Source organism: Schistocerca piceifrons, chromosome 7 (assembly GCF_021461385.2).
Source record: "Schistocerca piceifrons isolate TAMUIC-IGC-003096 chromosome 7, iqSchPice1.1, whole genome shotgun sequence".
NCBI lineage: Eukaryota > Metazoa > Arthropoda > Insecta > Orthoptera > Acrididae > Schistocerca > Schistocerca piceifrons.
This window is the reverse complement of record NC_060144.1, coordinates 131,474,095-131,489,966: the sequence shown is the minus strand read 5'-3', so window position 1 is coordinate 131,489,966 and position 15,872 is coordinate 131,474,095. Positions and strand designations below refer to the sequence as shown.

General features: G+C 38.4%; 1 protein-coding gene across 1 annotated transcript; it reads left to right on the top strand.

Moving 5' to 3' along the window:
* Positions 1-1,049: 1,049 nt before the first annotated feature.
* On the top strand, positions 1,050-8,993 carry LOC124805037 (RNA polymerase II elongation factor ELL-like). Its single transcript, XM_047265457.1, has 3 exons — positions 1,050-1,237; positions 6,481-6,652; positions 6,758-8,993. Exons 1-3 carry the CDS (start codon positions 1,230-1,232, stop codon positions 6,944-6,946), a joined length of 369 nt encoding a protein of 122 aa, XP_047121413.1. The 5' UTR covers positions 1,050-1,229; the 3' UTR covers positions 6,947-8,993.
* The last annotated feature ends 6,879 nt before the right edge of the window (positions 8,994-15,872 follow it).

Here is a 15,872-nt window from a genome sequence, read left to right as displayed (position 1 = left end):
TTATAGCTGTCGAGAGAATTTGTCTTCGTTCTGGCATTCAAGTGATTTCTATAAATCTTCCAATAGATTTGCCAAAATCGATGAAAACTCATTTGTAGCCACTGCTTAAAGACTTGTGTCAAAGATCTGACTTATTTCAATGTTCAGTGTTGACTTGTATGAATGCAGCCCTCGCAATAAATATGTTTTAAGTTATAATTATCACGAAGTTTGCGATATTTATTTACAGAAATGTGTTTTGTCTCATTTATGTGATAGGTTATTAATTTTTATTCAGTGAAACCACAATTTTCTCATTTCAAGTGACTTTAAAAAAATGACGTAAAATGAGAGAAAATGTCAAGTTACGTATAGGATCCCTCTTTGCGTTATTGTTTCATATGTGTACATAACATGCATCAAAATACTCGGCAGGATTTTTATTATCCAATAAAGGATTTCTGAATTTTGTACTACGTTTAGCCGCTGGAACTGGTAACTGGGAAGCAAAAACTTTTTTGTTAGAAGGAGGTGAAAGCCTGCAACTGTATCATTCATCATTTAAATAATGAAACACTACACTAGCTCCGTACTTTTTCGTTTCGAGGATTTATTCTCACTATCAAGGGCAAATATTTTCGCAAGGATTTTGTGCGAAGTTTACGTATGAGTCGTTTTGCGTATCATGCGCTAATATCGTCTTTTTGAGGTTATAAGAACCTGTCTCTCCTCAATTATGCAGAAAATCACACACCGTGACACACGCGAAACAAGACTCACATAGTTTGTTTGTGAATCATCACAAAAAAATTCTTACGTGAATATTTGCAACTGACAATGAAAATAAATTTTCGGAACCTGCATGAAATAAAAACATCACTGAACGTCTCTTCAATTATTTAGACAGGAACTTTGTGCAACGCACAAGAGCAAAGTTACCCCCACAGTAGCGCCAACTGGCGCTACACGTCGCTAAACATTTCAACAAATATCCGAAACATGCGTTTCTCCGCTGTGGTGTCTGAGTGTGATGATCAGGAATCGCGCAAGCGCAGCTGAGAAAGTTTGAAAATGGCTGTGATTGGTCACGAACCTACTTACTCCCATCAGCCACCATTCCGAGAGGCAACGGCAGGATATTGGACAATGGCCAGTGCTTCGGCTTTTACCGATTGAGAACAGGTGACTAAGCGTGTGAAGAAAGAAGAACACCACCTAACGATAGTAAACACTACTTGAAGACTGTCGCCATGTCAGTGTAAGTTTGTCTATTTCTGAAGTTTTTTCTCCACAAAATATTGTTCCATAAAGCGTAAATGTCGGCAAACATTATGTTAACGTAAAATCGGGTGTGAATTAACATTGTGATCTGAGGAAATTTGACGAGAGCGATAAAAATTGCCCAAAAATGGGGTACAACATTAATGCCGGGGACGCAGAAGCTGGGCTTTACTTAAATTGTTACATTTTTGACACAAATTATTACAGATCTCGTGTTATATTTCCTTTCATGAATTACTTGCTATTTGAGTATTCCAAATTATACTAAACAGTTGAAACTAGTGTGTGTCTATTTTATACTTTATCAGTTAAGAGACCTTAATAAGCTGATTCATATTCTATCGAAACATTATTACTATGCATTTCAATGCTTCAGTTACTATTGTAGTCAGAATTTGTGTTCAAATATCAGTAAAAAAAGAAATAGTATCCCCTTACTAGAATGTCGATCAGACACAAGTGCGACCTGTCAAATCATACAACTAACTGGGTGCAACAGTTTGTAGGGATATGAAATGGAACAGTCACATAGGCTTAGTTGCAGGTAAAGCTGGTGACAGACTAAGATTCATTAAGAGAATTCTAGAAAAAATGTAATCTATCTACAAAAGGAGATTACAGAACACTTCTGTGACCCATCCTACAATATTGCTCAACTTTGTGGGGCCTGTACCATATAAGAGTAATGAGTAATGGGCAACAGTGAATACACAGAGAAGTGTGGCACTAATGATAACAGGTTTTTTTTGAGAAAGTATGACAGAAATGCTGAAAAAACCGAACTGGAAGACTGAAGATAAACACAAACTATCTTGTCAAAGCCTTCTTAAATAGTTTAAAAGGACCAGCACCAAGTGAGAAATCCATGAATATACTACAACCTCATATGTATCACACTCTAGAGGTCGTCAAGAGAGAATTGAACTAATTACGGCTCACACTGAGGCATTTGAGTCATTCCATGTCAGATCAACACACTTTAAATAAAAATTTTACTTCACCCTCTTAAATTTTGCTGAAAGTTGGTGCTGAAACTAAGAAAAATACCAAATTTCAATTTTTCTCCTCAAACCATTCCTGAAATATGGTCATGTAAACTTTTCAAAAACTAGCCCAAAATGTGTGAATGGACTTTTTTTAAATTGCCGTAGGAGCTGCCCTAATTGAACTAGAGAACTGGGAAAGGTGTCATTTTGCAGCATTTTTCATGCTCTTTCCAGTGATAGACAAAAAACATAGCTTCTAATTAATAACCGTTTTCAAAATGGTAATTAATATTTTGATTTAATTTTTTTGCAAGAAGTACATAATTGAAAATTTTCAAAATATTTCCATAACTACTTCATACTGTTGTAAATCACATGGCAAAATATAAATGTGGGATGATGATGGGTTCATTGTTAAAAAAAAATTATTCCGGACTCTTGTTTTTCACTAACGGCCCTAGTTTGACCAAACTGACCTTTAAGGTAGTAAGTCAGTAGAGGACCGTATACATAGGGCTTGATGTCTGTACAATAATTCGGAGACTGGAGCCATTGTTGAGATGATGTAGTCTGCATTGTTACCTTCTAAGGCTTTGTGTGCCTTTAGTGCAAAGCAACTGTTACCTCTGTGTTGACCAGTCTGTATCTATCATATTTAATAGTTCATTCTCAAGTAAATCTATACATTGAAGGGCAGTTTATAAGTGGTTTTTGTGTAAATATGGAACCAAGTAAAAAGTGCAGTGCTGTAAGAGTGCAGTGTTGTAATCCATTGAAGAAGTAAAATCATTTTATTAGAGGCCGAAAAAAACTGAGAAATGTCACAACATGGATGCCCAAATTATGTCCTCAAATACCAAGTGGTGCCAAGATTTGTGATAAATGTAGGAAAAATACACCAGAGCCCATCAGTGATGAAAGTGTTGAAGAATCTTCTGGGTCAGAGATAATCATCCGAGACCAAGACCCTGACTTCACTCCAACTTCAGTAGCTGTTAAAACATTTAACACAACACTTCAAGAACTAGGCGAGTCCCCAATTGACAAGAGAAAACTAATATCTAGGCATTACGCCAAATCAAAAGTGAAGAAAATCTCTTCAATGACACGTAAACTTTTTGTTGCTCCTGAAACTTCGTCAGATACTGATACCGATGAATCCGTTCTTTAAAATCTTAAAGGAAACTTTAAAAATTCTATAAGTACTCAAAAAAACTGATTCTTACAAGTTTACCTGAAAAGTGGAGTGTCAGGAAAATGAGAGAATTTAATGCTCCTAATTACATTGTTTGGCAGTCCAAAAAAATTTTGAAAGAGAGAGGATTCATGGAAGGTCCAAAACCAGGGAAGTGTTTACCAACAGAAACTGTCAAAATTGTACATTCATTTTATGAAAATGATAAAGTTAGCAGGGCAATGCCAGGTATTAAAGATTGTGTGACAATTACAGAAACAAGTGGAAATGAAACAAAAATATCAAAAAGACTTATTTTGTGTAACCTTAAAGAAGCTTACAAACATTTTAAAGACAAGTTTCCTAGCATAAAAATAGGTTTCTCTAAATTTGCTGCGTTGAGACCAAAACATTGTGTATTGGCTGGCGGGAGTGGCACACACACACACTGTCTGCATGTGCACAACTCACCAAAACATAAAATTAATGATAGAAAATGCCAAACTAAATACAGTAACGAGCAGCAGCTTAAACAATTATAAGCAGTGCATTGCAAAAATGCTTTGCAACCCATCATCAGTGGATTGGAACATGGGAAACTGTGAATACTGCCCAGGAGAAACTGTCATACGTAAAATTTTAAGACTCTTTTTCATGAAAACTTCATTGAACAAGTTCAGTTCCAACAGTGGATGTCAGTTGACTGATGTAATTTGGAAATTGTTCAGAAAACTTCTGGAGAATTCATAGATTTATTTTGTAGTAAGATGTCGACTTTGATTCGGCATGACTTCATTGCCAAGCAACAACGAACATTCCTTAACTCCACAAGAGAAAACCTTATGGAATCTGAATTTGTTGTCATATGTGATTTTTCAGAAAATTATAGTATAGTTCTACAGGATGAAGCTCTGAGTTTCCACTGGACAAGACAACAGATTACCATGCATCCTTTTGTTATATATTACAAACAGGAAGACAAAATTGAGCATATGAGCTTTGTCATTGTTTCTGATTGCCTGGAGCACAATACAACTGCGGTTTAAACCTTTCAAAAGAAGCTAACTTCATATTTAACAAATAAATTTCAAAAGATTCCAAAAAAGATATACTATTATTCTGACAGTTCTGCCGCTCAGTATAAAAATAAGAAAAACTTCCTGAACCTTTGCCTTCATGAGGAAGACTTCAACATAAAAGCTGAGTGGCACTTTTCAGCCACAGCACATGGGAAAGGGCCTTGTGATGGAGTAGGGGGTTCAGTAAAGAGACTGGCAGCTCGTGTAAGTTTGCAAAGGCCATACCAAAATAAGATCCAAACAGCACGAGATATATTTGAGTGGGCAGTAGATATCACAAATGTTGATTTTGCATATTCCACCCAAGAAGACTACGCTGCTTCAGAAATATTCTTAAAAAGCCGACTTGAAGAGCCATTGACAATCAAAGGAACACAGCAATTTGACACTTTCATTCCCAACACTACATCAAAATTAATTGTCAAATACTTCTCACGTGACATACAGAGTTGGGAGAGGGAAGTAACTAAATCACCAGACAAACTGAAGTTACAAGATGTATCAGGCTATGTCACCACTGTATATGGCAGAAACTGGTGACTTGGGTACATTTTAGAAAAAAACGAAGAACTTGATGAAGTGAAAATAACTTTTCTTCATCCATGTGGACCAGGTAAGTCGTTCTCTTATCCTGGATGTTCTCACAAATGTGAATCCATTTATTCCAACAGGGAGAACATACATTCTTAATGAAAGTGATGTAAACCAAACCCAGTCAGCTATATTAAAATGTAATATGTGAAGTTCCTAGACAGTTTATTGGGAAACTGCTTTCAACTCAAAACTTAATTTTTGTGTCAGGTTAGTGTTAATGTATATTTTATAGAAAGTTGTTTCAAAATTATTGTTAGTACCTATTGTGTTAAATTTAGCTATGTACAGATACCTCTTACTTAAAAACAAGCATTGCGTATTTAATTTGTTTAATAGTTCCATTTCAAACATCATTGACCAGAACTATTATGTAAATACTTGTACTTATTCATACTTTATTTCAGTTTGTAGTTAAATGCTCAATTTCTTGTTTTTGTTATATCGGTTAATATATTGTTAGTGAAGTTGTATGAAATTAAAATAAGCAGTCAACTTAATTATAAAATATGCTGATTAGTTTTCGTTTAATAAGGTGATGTTTTGATATTTCTAATACTTTTTTTACTTACCTTTCAGTATATTTTAAAGAAGTTCCTGTTTGTTAAAGGTCAATTTGGTCAAACTAGGGCCAGTGAAAAACAAGAGTCTGGAATATTTTTTTTAACAATGAACCCATCATCATCCCAGATTTATATTTTGCCATGTGATTTACAATAGTATGAAGTAGTTATGGAAATATTTTGAAAATTTTCAGTTATGTACTTTTTGTAAAAAAATTAAAATTAAATCAGAATATAAATTAGTATTTGGAAAAGGTTATTAACTAGAAGCTATGTTTTGTTGTATATCCCTGGAAAGAGCATGCAAAATGACACCTTTCCCAGTTCTCTAGCTCGATTAGGGCAGCTCCTAGGACAATTTAAAAAAAAGTCCGTTCACACATTTTTGGCTGTTTTTGAAAAGTTTACATAGCCATATTTCAGGAATGGTTTGAGATAAAAAATTGAAATTTGGTATTTTTCTTAGTCTCAGTGCCCACTATAAGTATAAAATAATAGGTAAAATAGGTGTTGATTTGACATGGAATGACTCATTTAAGCAATGGCAACATATAAATACACTTCATATATGACTCGCATTGGGAAGAAGCCCCAATAACTGGTACACTGTGAGAACATATTTCTTTTCTGTGTAAATTATCTTTGTAGTTCGTAATGTTATTTTCAACTTCTATATTACATTGGACATTAGAGTGAGTATGCTTGATATTTCTAGTGGCTATTATGGTAACAAATTAGGAAAAATTTTTTTCTGACTCAGTTTGTCACACTATATCAGTAAATTGTAGAAATCCTTTCAGTCCACTAACTGTTACTAATTTTTACAGGAATTACACAAAAATAATGAACAGGGAGCAATGGAGTAAATATAAAGCAGACTTCAATGCAGATTATTCAGAATACAGAAGACTTCACTCTGAAGTTGAAAAAGTTTCCCAGAGATTTGCTGATTTAGAAAAGAGCTTAAAGCAACAAGTAAAGTTTAGCCCTGAATGGAAGGTATGATTAGAGATGAACTTGGAAGGCTTTCAGTTTTAAGTAATAGGTAGTTAAATCAATTACATTTCTTGACTGTATTACCATTCTCAAACTTTGTTTTTACAGAGCATACAAAAACAAATTATTCAGGAATATGAGGAAACAAAGCGTGATCAGGAGTTCCAAGATGCCAAGAAGAGGTTTCAGTATCTGCATGAAAAACTGTCACTCATCAAACGCCTGGTTTCTGAATACGATGCAGCACAGAATTATACTGACCCTTACCTCACTCAGCACATGAAATGCTGCCTGTAACGTTCCAAGGGCGATCAGTTGAGCAAGAATCTCATTGTGGTGAACTGACATTGTGCTTAGTACTTTCTTGCAAGTTTCATTACACATTTCAAACTGTAGCATAGTAATTCCTATCATACTTGTCACATATACTAAGGGCTGTTGGTCTGGAGAGGATAACGTGTGCAGTTATGATGACTGAAAGTTTTAAAAAATAGAGGACATTAAGTCAGTATTGGATATAGCCTTCGTACTGTGTTGTATGGTTATTTGCTTAACTTGAATGGTTGAAGAGTTAACTTAAGAGGATTTTTACTTTTCCTGTCAAGGGTGTTGTTTTGATTTTGAAATGTGTGACGAACTGAATTTCAGGCTTCCTTCGTAATTGGTAAATGTAAGAAATTTTTGCAGACTTAAGCTCATTGTCAAGTCATAGATGGCAGTCAGAAAGATTGTTTTTGCTTGCAGCATCACCATGAAGAAAGTGGAATAATGAGCTGTGCATTTATTTTTGGATAATTGTTAATATTAATTACACAATCCTGATACATTCACAGTGGGACAATAATATCTTGTTAATTACTGGGAACATATATGTGAGGTGGTGCTGTATCTACATAAAAGTGAAGAAAAATCAATATCTTTCCAATGTTAATGTATTTTATTCCTGAGATTGATTGTCATAAAAAGAGAAAGTAATTGAAAGTCCCATATGTCTACACAACCTTTCCACTGTTCTCTCTCCTCAGAGTATGGTATGGGCCATCACTGTAAAATTATGTTGATTCCAGATGTGAGAACAGGCATCAAAAATGTAGGTGATATACTGCAATTTGAAGTACTGTATTTTTTAACCATTTGCACTTCTTAATTTATTTAAAAGTGTGCCCCATACAGTTAGGTGTTTTTACATTCGATAAAATTTAAAATCCCAGTTAATAGAAATAACTAGATCAAAAATTATTTGTGTTGTTAACAGCTTGTGGTGGGAGAGGTAAGATAATGATATGAATCATATAAATGCACAGAGTATTGTCTATTATGAATATTTAATTAATCTAAATGTACTGCTCATGTAATGCCAAGAAAGTATTCGCAGAACTATATTTTCTGTTTGTATAGCGTTTCTTAATTTATTCAGAACTCTTCTAAGGATAGTCTTGTGACAGCTAAAAAAATTGTGATGGGATGGACAAAGTTTACTTAAAGCTCTTCCACAGAATACTGTTTCCTGAAAATGTGGATATTAGAATTGGTATTATTGGCACTAATTGCTGGTACACTGCTTATGTAATACATTGAATAAACAAAGAACAATCTGAAATTTTTGAGCAGTTTTACACATGTGATGTAATGAATTTTAGTCGCAGTATTTGGTACTGTGAACTAGAGAACATTTTCATGTGAAAATTCTTGCATGAGTTGTGGTTGCGAAGAATGTACATGTGTTGGATAATGAACTGAAGGTACCATAAAAAAAGCTCCAATAAGTTTAATTACATTAAAAACCTAAAAGTGCCTGGGTTTTGTATGAGAAAGTGTGGCTTTTCACTAAATAAAAAGATTCATGTTTTAAGACAACAGTACAAAACTTTAAAATTATTTTCCATGTCATTTACGTGAAACTGGAATAATCCCAGTAAATAAACAGTGCAAGTGTGCTGATGCCTAGGTAAATTTATATGACAGGGGGGGAGACATGAGACAGAGGTTTATTTTGAAATTGCTGAAACTCAGACATTTTGGATAACAGTCAGAATAAGAAATCCCAATATGTTGGCCAAATCTATAGCTCAGTATCACTATACTACCCCATTTTAAAAAAATAAATTTTGTGATGTGGTACTTTAGCACCAGAGTTCTGAAAGCAGTGCATATTGTGTGTTTGTTTCTTTCTATAAATGTGTTAAATATGTGTATGAAATCTCCACAAAATGAAATTAATTGTATATGTATGAGTACCGTGTAAAATATTCTGTTGGCCATCATGGAATTGGAAGACCATACTTTTGTTCTTATAACTTGTTATTACTCGTGCAATAAGTCAAATTTCATGTCCTTGCACCTTACTATATATATATATATATATATATATATATATATATATATATATATATATCTCTTTAGATGATGTGTTTATTATTTGCATATAGAGTATGTTTATGCAGCAGACTGGTCAAAACATGCGATACTATCTTTTGTAATCATTCTATTGTAATAACAGAAGTTAGACATTTGTGGGAAATTAATAAAAAATGTTTCAGCCTCGCAATTATTTTTAGTTTTTTTTTTTCTTGCTCCATCAGTTACAAAATTAAATTCAATTAGTATTGCCAGATGTGCCCTTCATACGTATACTAGTGAAAGTGATTACATTGCTCAGTGATATTCCAGATATTCTGTGCAATCCGTGATTGATTCATTTGTTTGAAATGGGTGTGGCTTTTTGTGAATGACATGAAGTGGCTGGAGTTAAATATTCTTTCAGTTATGTATGTATTAACAAAATCATGTAAATTATCTGGCTTGTGGACAATGGATAATCAGAATGTTTAAACCATATCATGAAAACGGTTAGATAGTTATCAACTGTATGTATATATTAAAAATCTTTTAGATATTGCTACAGATAACTGTGAGGAACGTGACAGAGAAGATTTAATGACCGAAGTACAGTACTAAGTGAAATAACAGTGCAGAATTCACTTATTGGGTAAAGTTTGTTCACAACTCTTTGTAAGTTGCTGATGAATGCTTCTCCTGATGAAGTGAATTAATGTTATGAGTCAGTATATTAAGCTGCAAGAATGCTGTTGATGGAAATAATGGAAGATAAATACTTTATATGTAATGTACTTTTAATTGTGATGTATTTATTTTATATTAATATGCAGCAGATTTGCTGTGAACTATTGTAACTTGACTGATGCTGATGTGAGAGAGAAGGGAGTGAGAACTGCCCTGCCACCATTGCTCAAGGGTTAACTACAGCGAAATGTAGGGAAAAGTTTAATGTAATGATTAAATGGCATTATTATTACTATTATTATTATTATTAGTAGTAGTAGTATATTATGACTATTATTATTACTATCTGTATAGTGTTTTATAAAACAGATTTCAGTCAATAATATGCATTATGTCTCCTTTTATTATTGTGTTCTGCTTTTGAGATTTTTCATGAAAATGTTAAAAACATGTGCCTCTTTGTCCAGGGACTGTGTAATTATGCCAGTTAGTACTTATTCTCATTGTTGGTGTAAGTACTTTTCTGCTGGTAAGAATTTATTTCTTCGTTCATCCGTAGACAAATATCTTTGTATAGATGTCGTAATCTCACGTGTGTGTGTCTTTATCACTGAATTACCTAAAGCAGGCAAAACATGTTTCAAACAAGAGAAATGAAGATTCCTCTGGTAATACCTTATTTTTAGATGTAGATTTCATGGAGTAAATTACAAACTGCAATGCATTGTGTTGCTTAAAAGTATACTCTGGCCCTTTTCTCTGCTTTGTAGTTGGTAAACTTGATCTTTTATTTGCAATAATTTTATGTTTAATGAAATCTTTAATGGAGTAAAAACTGTTTTTTAGTAAATGTTCTTTAAGATTTCTTAAATTTATTGTGTTTCTTTATGTTTCGATATATTTTAACAGTTTATTATATATCTTGACCCTTGGTTAAAAAGAAGTCCATGCTCTATTCATTTAAGTACAAGCATTTACTACATTTGGCTTGATAATCATGTATAGAGCTGTTTTGCTGTATGTTGCTCAACTTTTTTTTTAATATAGCTCAATGCAGTGGGCACTTTTGTGGCTCTTTCTCATTCTGGTGGCTCATTTTTGCAATTTGAATACATTTTCCACATTCTGAGCATCTACACCCCAGAATATAATATCACAGCTGATGTTAAAATGTATGTGTGCAAATTATGGTGGTTTTAGGCATAAGCTACTGTGATTAATATTTGTAAGGTATAGCATACTGTGCTAATTTTTTCCAAGTACCTTGATATGTTCATCTGAATTGAATTGTTGGACATACACACCTAAAAATTTTATAGCACTATGGTTTCAGTATGTACTTCTAGTTTTGTTGCATTAGATTTTTTTATGTAGATGTTGTTGTTAGTGTTTTTTACATTAAGGGCTACTTGATTGTTATGTGATCAGTTGTGGACAGCTGTAAGTGTCTTTTCAACTTTTACTTCTAACATTTCTGGTGTCATATCTGTAATTATCATGTTGCTGTCATCAGCAAATATCCCCCCAGTGGCTCGTCACTTTTTGGCAGGTTTGTGCTTGGCTACCATGGGGCCCCAGCCTTTGCAGCACTTTTTCCCTTCCATGCTGCATGTCTATCCTCTTGCTATTCTTTTTCCCCTCCCTTGGGGAACATGTCTGGTGTATTATTGGGAATGTTCTACATTCTGTTGCTGACCTGCGAACAATCTCAACTTTCTTTTTGGCTCCTTTTCTCCTTTCTTTGTTTCCTTTCTTCTCTTGTTCCTCCTCTTCGGTGTTTGAGGATCCTCATTTTTCTTCCTCCTTTTCCCTGTGCGCTCCTGAAGGCCAGCCCACATGTCTGATGCGTAAAAGGTGACTGGGTAATGTGTAATTCCCAGCCCCGGGTCGACAGGTGGGGTTCCCACGTATCCCCTGGTACAGGCCAGGCCCAGGGAGGGGTGATGAGCTGTAAGCTTCTCAGATTGCCCATTGGTCCCTCCGTCAGGTGTTCGGGAGGTGTGACCTGAGGTGTGAACAATCACCTAAGGTGGGAGAACCCCTGTGTGTAGGGGCCCCCAGCTGGAAGGAGTGTGCCATTAGAGACGCTGGCAATCATGGGGATTTCATCGCAATGAGTCATTCATTCTCTCCATTGACATTGGCGAAATGAAAACTTAATGAGGCTACTGATTTGAAGACCATTCCTGCTGCACCGCGGTTCCTTGTTGTCATGTACTGAAGATGGTCAGTTCTTCGCCGTTGTCAATCCGTTTATTATTCAAAAAAGCGTTGATGCCATTGATGGCCCTGTGAAATCCTGCTCTCGTTTACGGAATGGCACTTTGCTTTTGGAGACTGCTTCTGAGACTCGAGCACAACTACTTCTTGCTGCCCTGCTTCTCCATGGCTACCCTGTTTGTGTGGAGGCACATAGAACTTTGAATTCTCTCCTGTGGTATAGTTTAGAATGGGCTGCTGGACATTCTGACTGAGGCTGAAATACTATCTTATCTCTCCGATCTGGGTGTGATTGCCATTCATCGTGTCATGAAAAAGGTCGATTCTTCCTTGGTGCCCACCCGCACTCTTTTTCTTACTTTTGATAAGGAGGTGCTGCCATCCATGATTAAAGCAGGCTACGAAATCATCTCAGTCCGGCTGCACATTCCGAATCTGATGCGCTGTTATTAGTGTCATCGGTTCAATCACACTAGAACATCTTGTCGACACCTGGCCAAATCCGTAACCTGTGGCAGGGATGCACACAAGGGCGAATGTCCGCCTCCTTCTCCCCACTGTATCAATTGCAATGGCGGCCATGCCGCATCCTCCCAGGATTGTCTCGTGTATCTCGACAAGTGGGCTGTTAAAGAGATTCGGGTAAAGGAAAATGTGCCTTACCCAGTAGCTCGCAAGTTATTGGCTAGCCGCAAACCCTGTGTTCCACTATGTGGCACTTACAGTTCAGTTCTTGTTACCCCTTGCTCCATGAAGGACATGGCTACACAGACATATGACCTCAAATTTGGCTCTGAGGTTGTGAATTCACCCAGTGTTAAGGTAGCATCACCGTCCCCCTGTCCTGCTGTGCAACAAACTGTCAAACTCTCACCTTGTGAAGTGAAGCTACCCACTACACAACCGGCAGGCAGGAAAGGCCAGAAGGAGTACTCCCGGGAAGACTTCCTCCGTCCCTCAGCCAACCAACACCCAAGTCTTCCTCTAAGCAGAAGGGCTCGAAGAAGTCCGCTAAAGACAAACGGTCTTCCCCTTCACCAACTCGAAGATCCTGCTCGACGGTGTCGTCACTTGGTCGCTTAGCCCGGCCAGCGTGTGTCTCGCTGGTGCGCACCACCAACCGTTTTTTGGCATTGGATTTCACCGACCAACTGCACAAGCATAACGACGCTTGTGTGGACCCTATGGAACAGGATCCTCCTGCTTCTGTGCCCTGCAGTAGTGACTCTCCACCGGTTGTCCCTCGGCAGACACTGAGTTGACACCCCTACATCTCTTCCTCCTCATGACTGTCCTCCAATGGAACATTCGCGGCCTTTGGTTCCACAAAGAGAATTTGTGGCTGCTTCTAGCATCCCCTTGTACTTTGCCTTCAGGAAATGAAATTGCGTCCTCAAGACTGCTTTGAGCTTCCACATTACTTACTGATCTGTTTTGACCTTTCCCCTGAGGTCGGCATCCCATCTCATGGGGCATCATGCTGCTTATACGGGATGACCTTCATAGTCAACCCATCTCCCTCACTACCTGTCTTCTGGCTGTTGACTTCCCCAACCTGACTTTCTCCCTCTGTACCATTTATGTACCTCTGTCCTTCAATGTCACCAGGGCTGACTTCTTTCAGCTTATTGGGCAGCTACCTTCACCGATTTTGCTACTCAGTGACTTTAATGCACATCATCCCCTTTGTGGTTCTCCCAGGGCCTGTCAGAGAGGTGCCCTCTTGGCAGACATTCTTAACTAACTCAACCCCTTCGGCCTTAACACTGGTGCACCCACTTTTCTTTCTGACTCCTCACACACCTATTCCCATTTGGTCCTATCATTGAGCGCTGCCCAGCGTGCCCCTCGTCTTGAATGTTCCGTTCTTTCTGACGCCTACTCGAGTGACCACTTCCTGTGTGCTCTCTGTCTGCTGACTCCTACACCATCCACATGCATGCTCAAATGGCAGCTTACTAAGGCTGACTGTCAACTGTCATCCTCCCTGGCGACCTTTGCAGAACAGGATTTCCTCAGTTGTGATGACCAGGTGGACTATCTCACAAATGTTATTTGTACTGCTACAGAACGTACCATTCCTTGCACTTCCTCTTTACCACGTGTCCCAGTCCCTTGGTGGACTGAGGCATGCCGCGACACAGTTCGTGCACGGAGACGTGCTCTCCGCATTTTTAACCGCCGCCCTTCACTGGCAAACTGCATTCATTATAAACAGATGCATGCAAAGTGTCGGCGAGTTCTTCGGGATAGCAAAAGAGCTGGTTTGACACCTTCCTCTGTTGTGTGGGCCAACCTCCAACGGCTCTCTGGAACCAAGATCCATTCCCCCATTTCCGGCCTGACAGTAAGTGCCGATGTCATAGTGGATCCTGTTGCTATCTCAAACACCTTGGGACACCATTTTACAGAAGTTTCGAGCTCTTCCCACTATCACCCAGGAAACGGGTGGAGAAGGCTTGGGCGATACCCTTCTCTTCTCCAAATCGTGCTACAATGCCGCCTTCACCATTAGGGAGCTAGATCATGCTCTCAGTTCATCCCAGTCCTCTGACCCAGGGCCAAATGCTATCCATATTCAGATGTTGCCGCACCTCTCTCTTGCGGGCAAGCACTGTCTGCTTAACACATACAACCACATCTGGGCTTAGGGCACATTTCCTGGACCCTGGTGTGAAGCCACAGTCATATCCATACCTAAGCTCGGTAAGGACAAAAACCTTCCTTCCAGCTACTGCCCAAACACTCTTACCAGTCGTGTTTGCAAGATGATGGAACAAATGATTCATGCCCAGGTGGTATGGTGGCTCGAATCTCGCCATTTACTCACAAATGCACAGTGTGGATATTGAGCGCAGCGTTCTGCAGTTGACCATCTCATTACTTTGTCCACCCATTTCATGAATGGTTTTCTGTGGAAATCCCACACTGGCAGTGTTTTTTCGATTTGGAGAAGGCCTATGACACCTGCTGGAGAACTGGTATCCTCCGTACTCTTTACACGTGGCGCTTCCCCTTCTTTCTTAGGCCATATTTACAAGACCGAGTTTTCAAGGTGCGTGTGGGTTCTGCTTTTTCGGACACCTTTATTCAGGAAAATGGTGTGCCTCAGGGTTCTGGCCTGAGTGGCATCCTCTTTGCTATTGCCATGAACCCTACTGTGGCCTGTCTTCCGCCGGGCATCTCCGGCTCCCTTTTTGTCAATGATTTTGCCATCTATTGCAGTTCTCCACAGACGTATCTCACAGAGTGGCGTCTTCAGTGCTGTCTTGACCATCTTCACTCCTGGACCATCGCCAACGGCTTTCGCTTTTCCAATGACAAAACCATCTCTATGAATTTTTGGCGGTGCAAATGGTTTCTCCCACCATCTCTACATTTTGGGCCTGTTCCCCTTCTGTTCGTTGACACTACGAAATTCCTGGGTCTCATGCTTGATAGGAAACACTCTTGGTTCTCCCAGTCCCTCAGTGTCCTCAATGGTACTTCTTGGGGTGCCGATCAAACCACCCTCCCCTGTTTGTACCGGTCCCTTATCTGTTTGAAACTAGACTATGGGGTGCTTTGTTTATGCATCTGCACGCCCATCCCTTTTACGCTTTCTCAACACTAACCACCATCGTGGCATCCGTTTGGCCACGGGTACCTTTTACACCAGTCTGGTTGATAGTTTGTATGCTGAAGCTGCTGAACTACCACTGTCCTACCTCTGTGACTTTCTCCTCAGCAGGTATGCATGCCGTTTGCCATGCATGGTGACCCTTCCTATGCCGCCTCCTTTGATAATCCTTTAGATCATCGGTATGGGACTCGTCCCTCTTCCTCGTTCCTCCTGGCGTGTGCTTTTGCCACTTGCTTTGGCGGCTTAACTTCACACTACCTGCAACTTTCCCCACGGGTGTGAACCCTTCACCACCTTGGCTTCGTGAAGCAGCCTGTGTTAACCTTGGCCTTCATTTGCTTCCTAAGGACACTACTC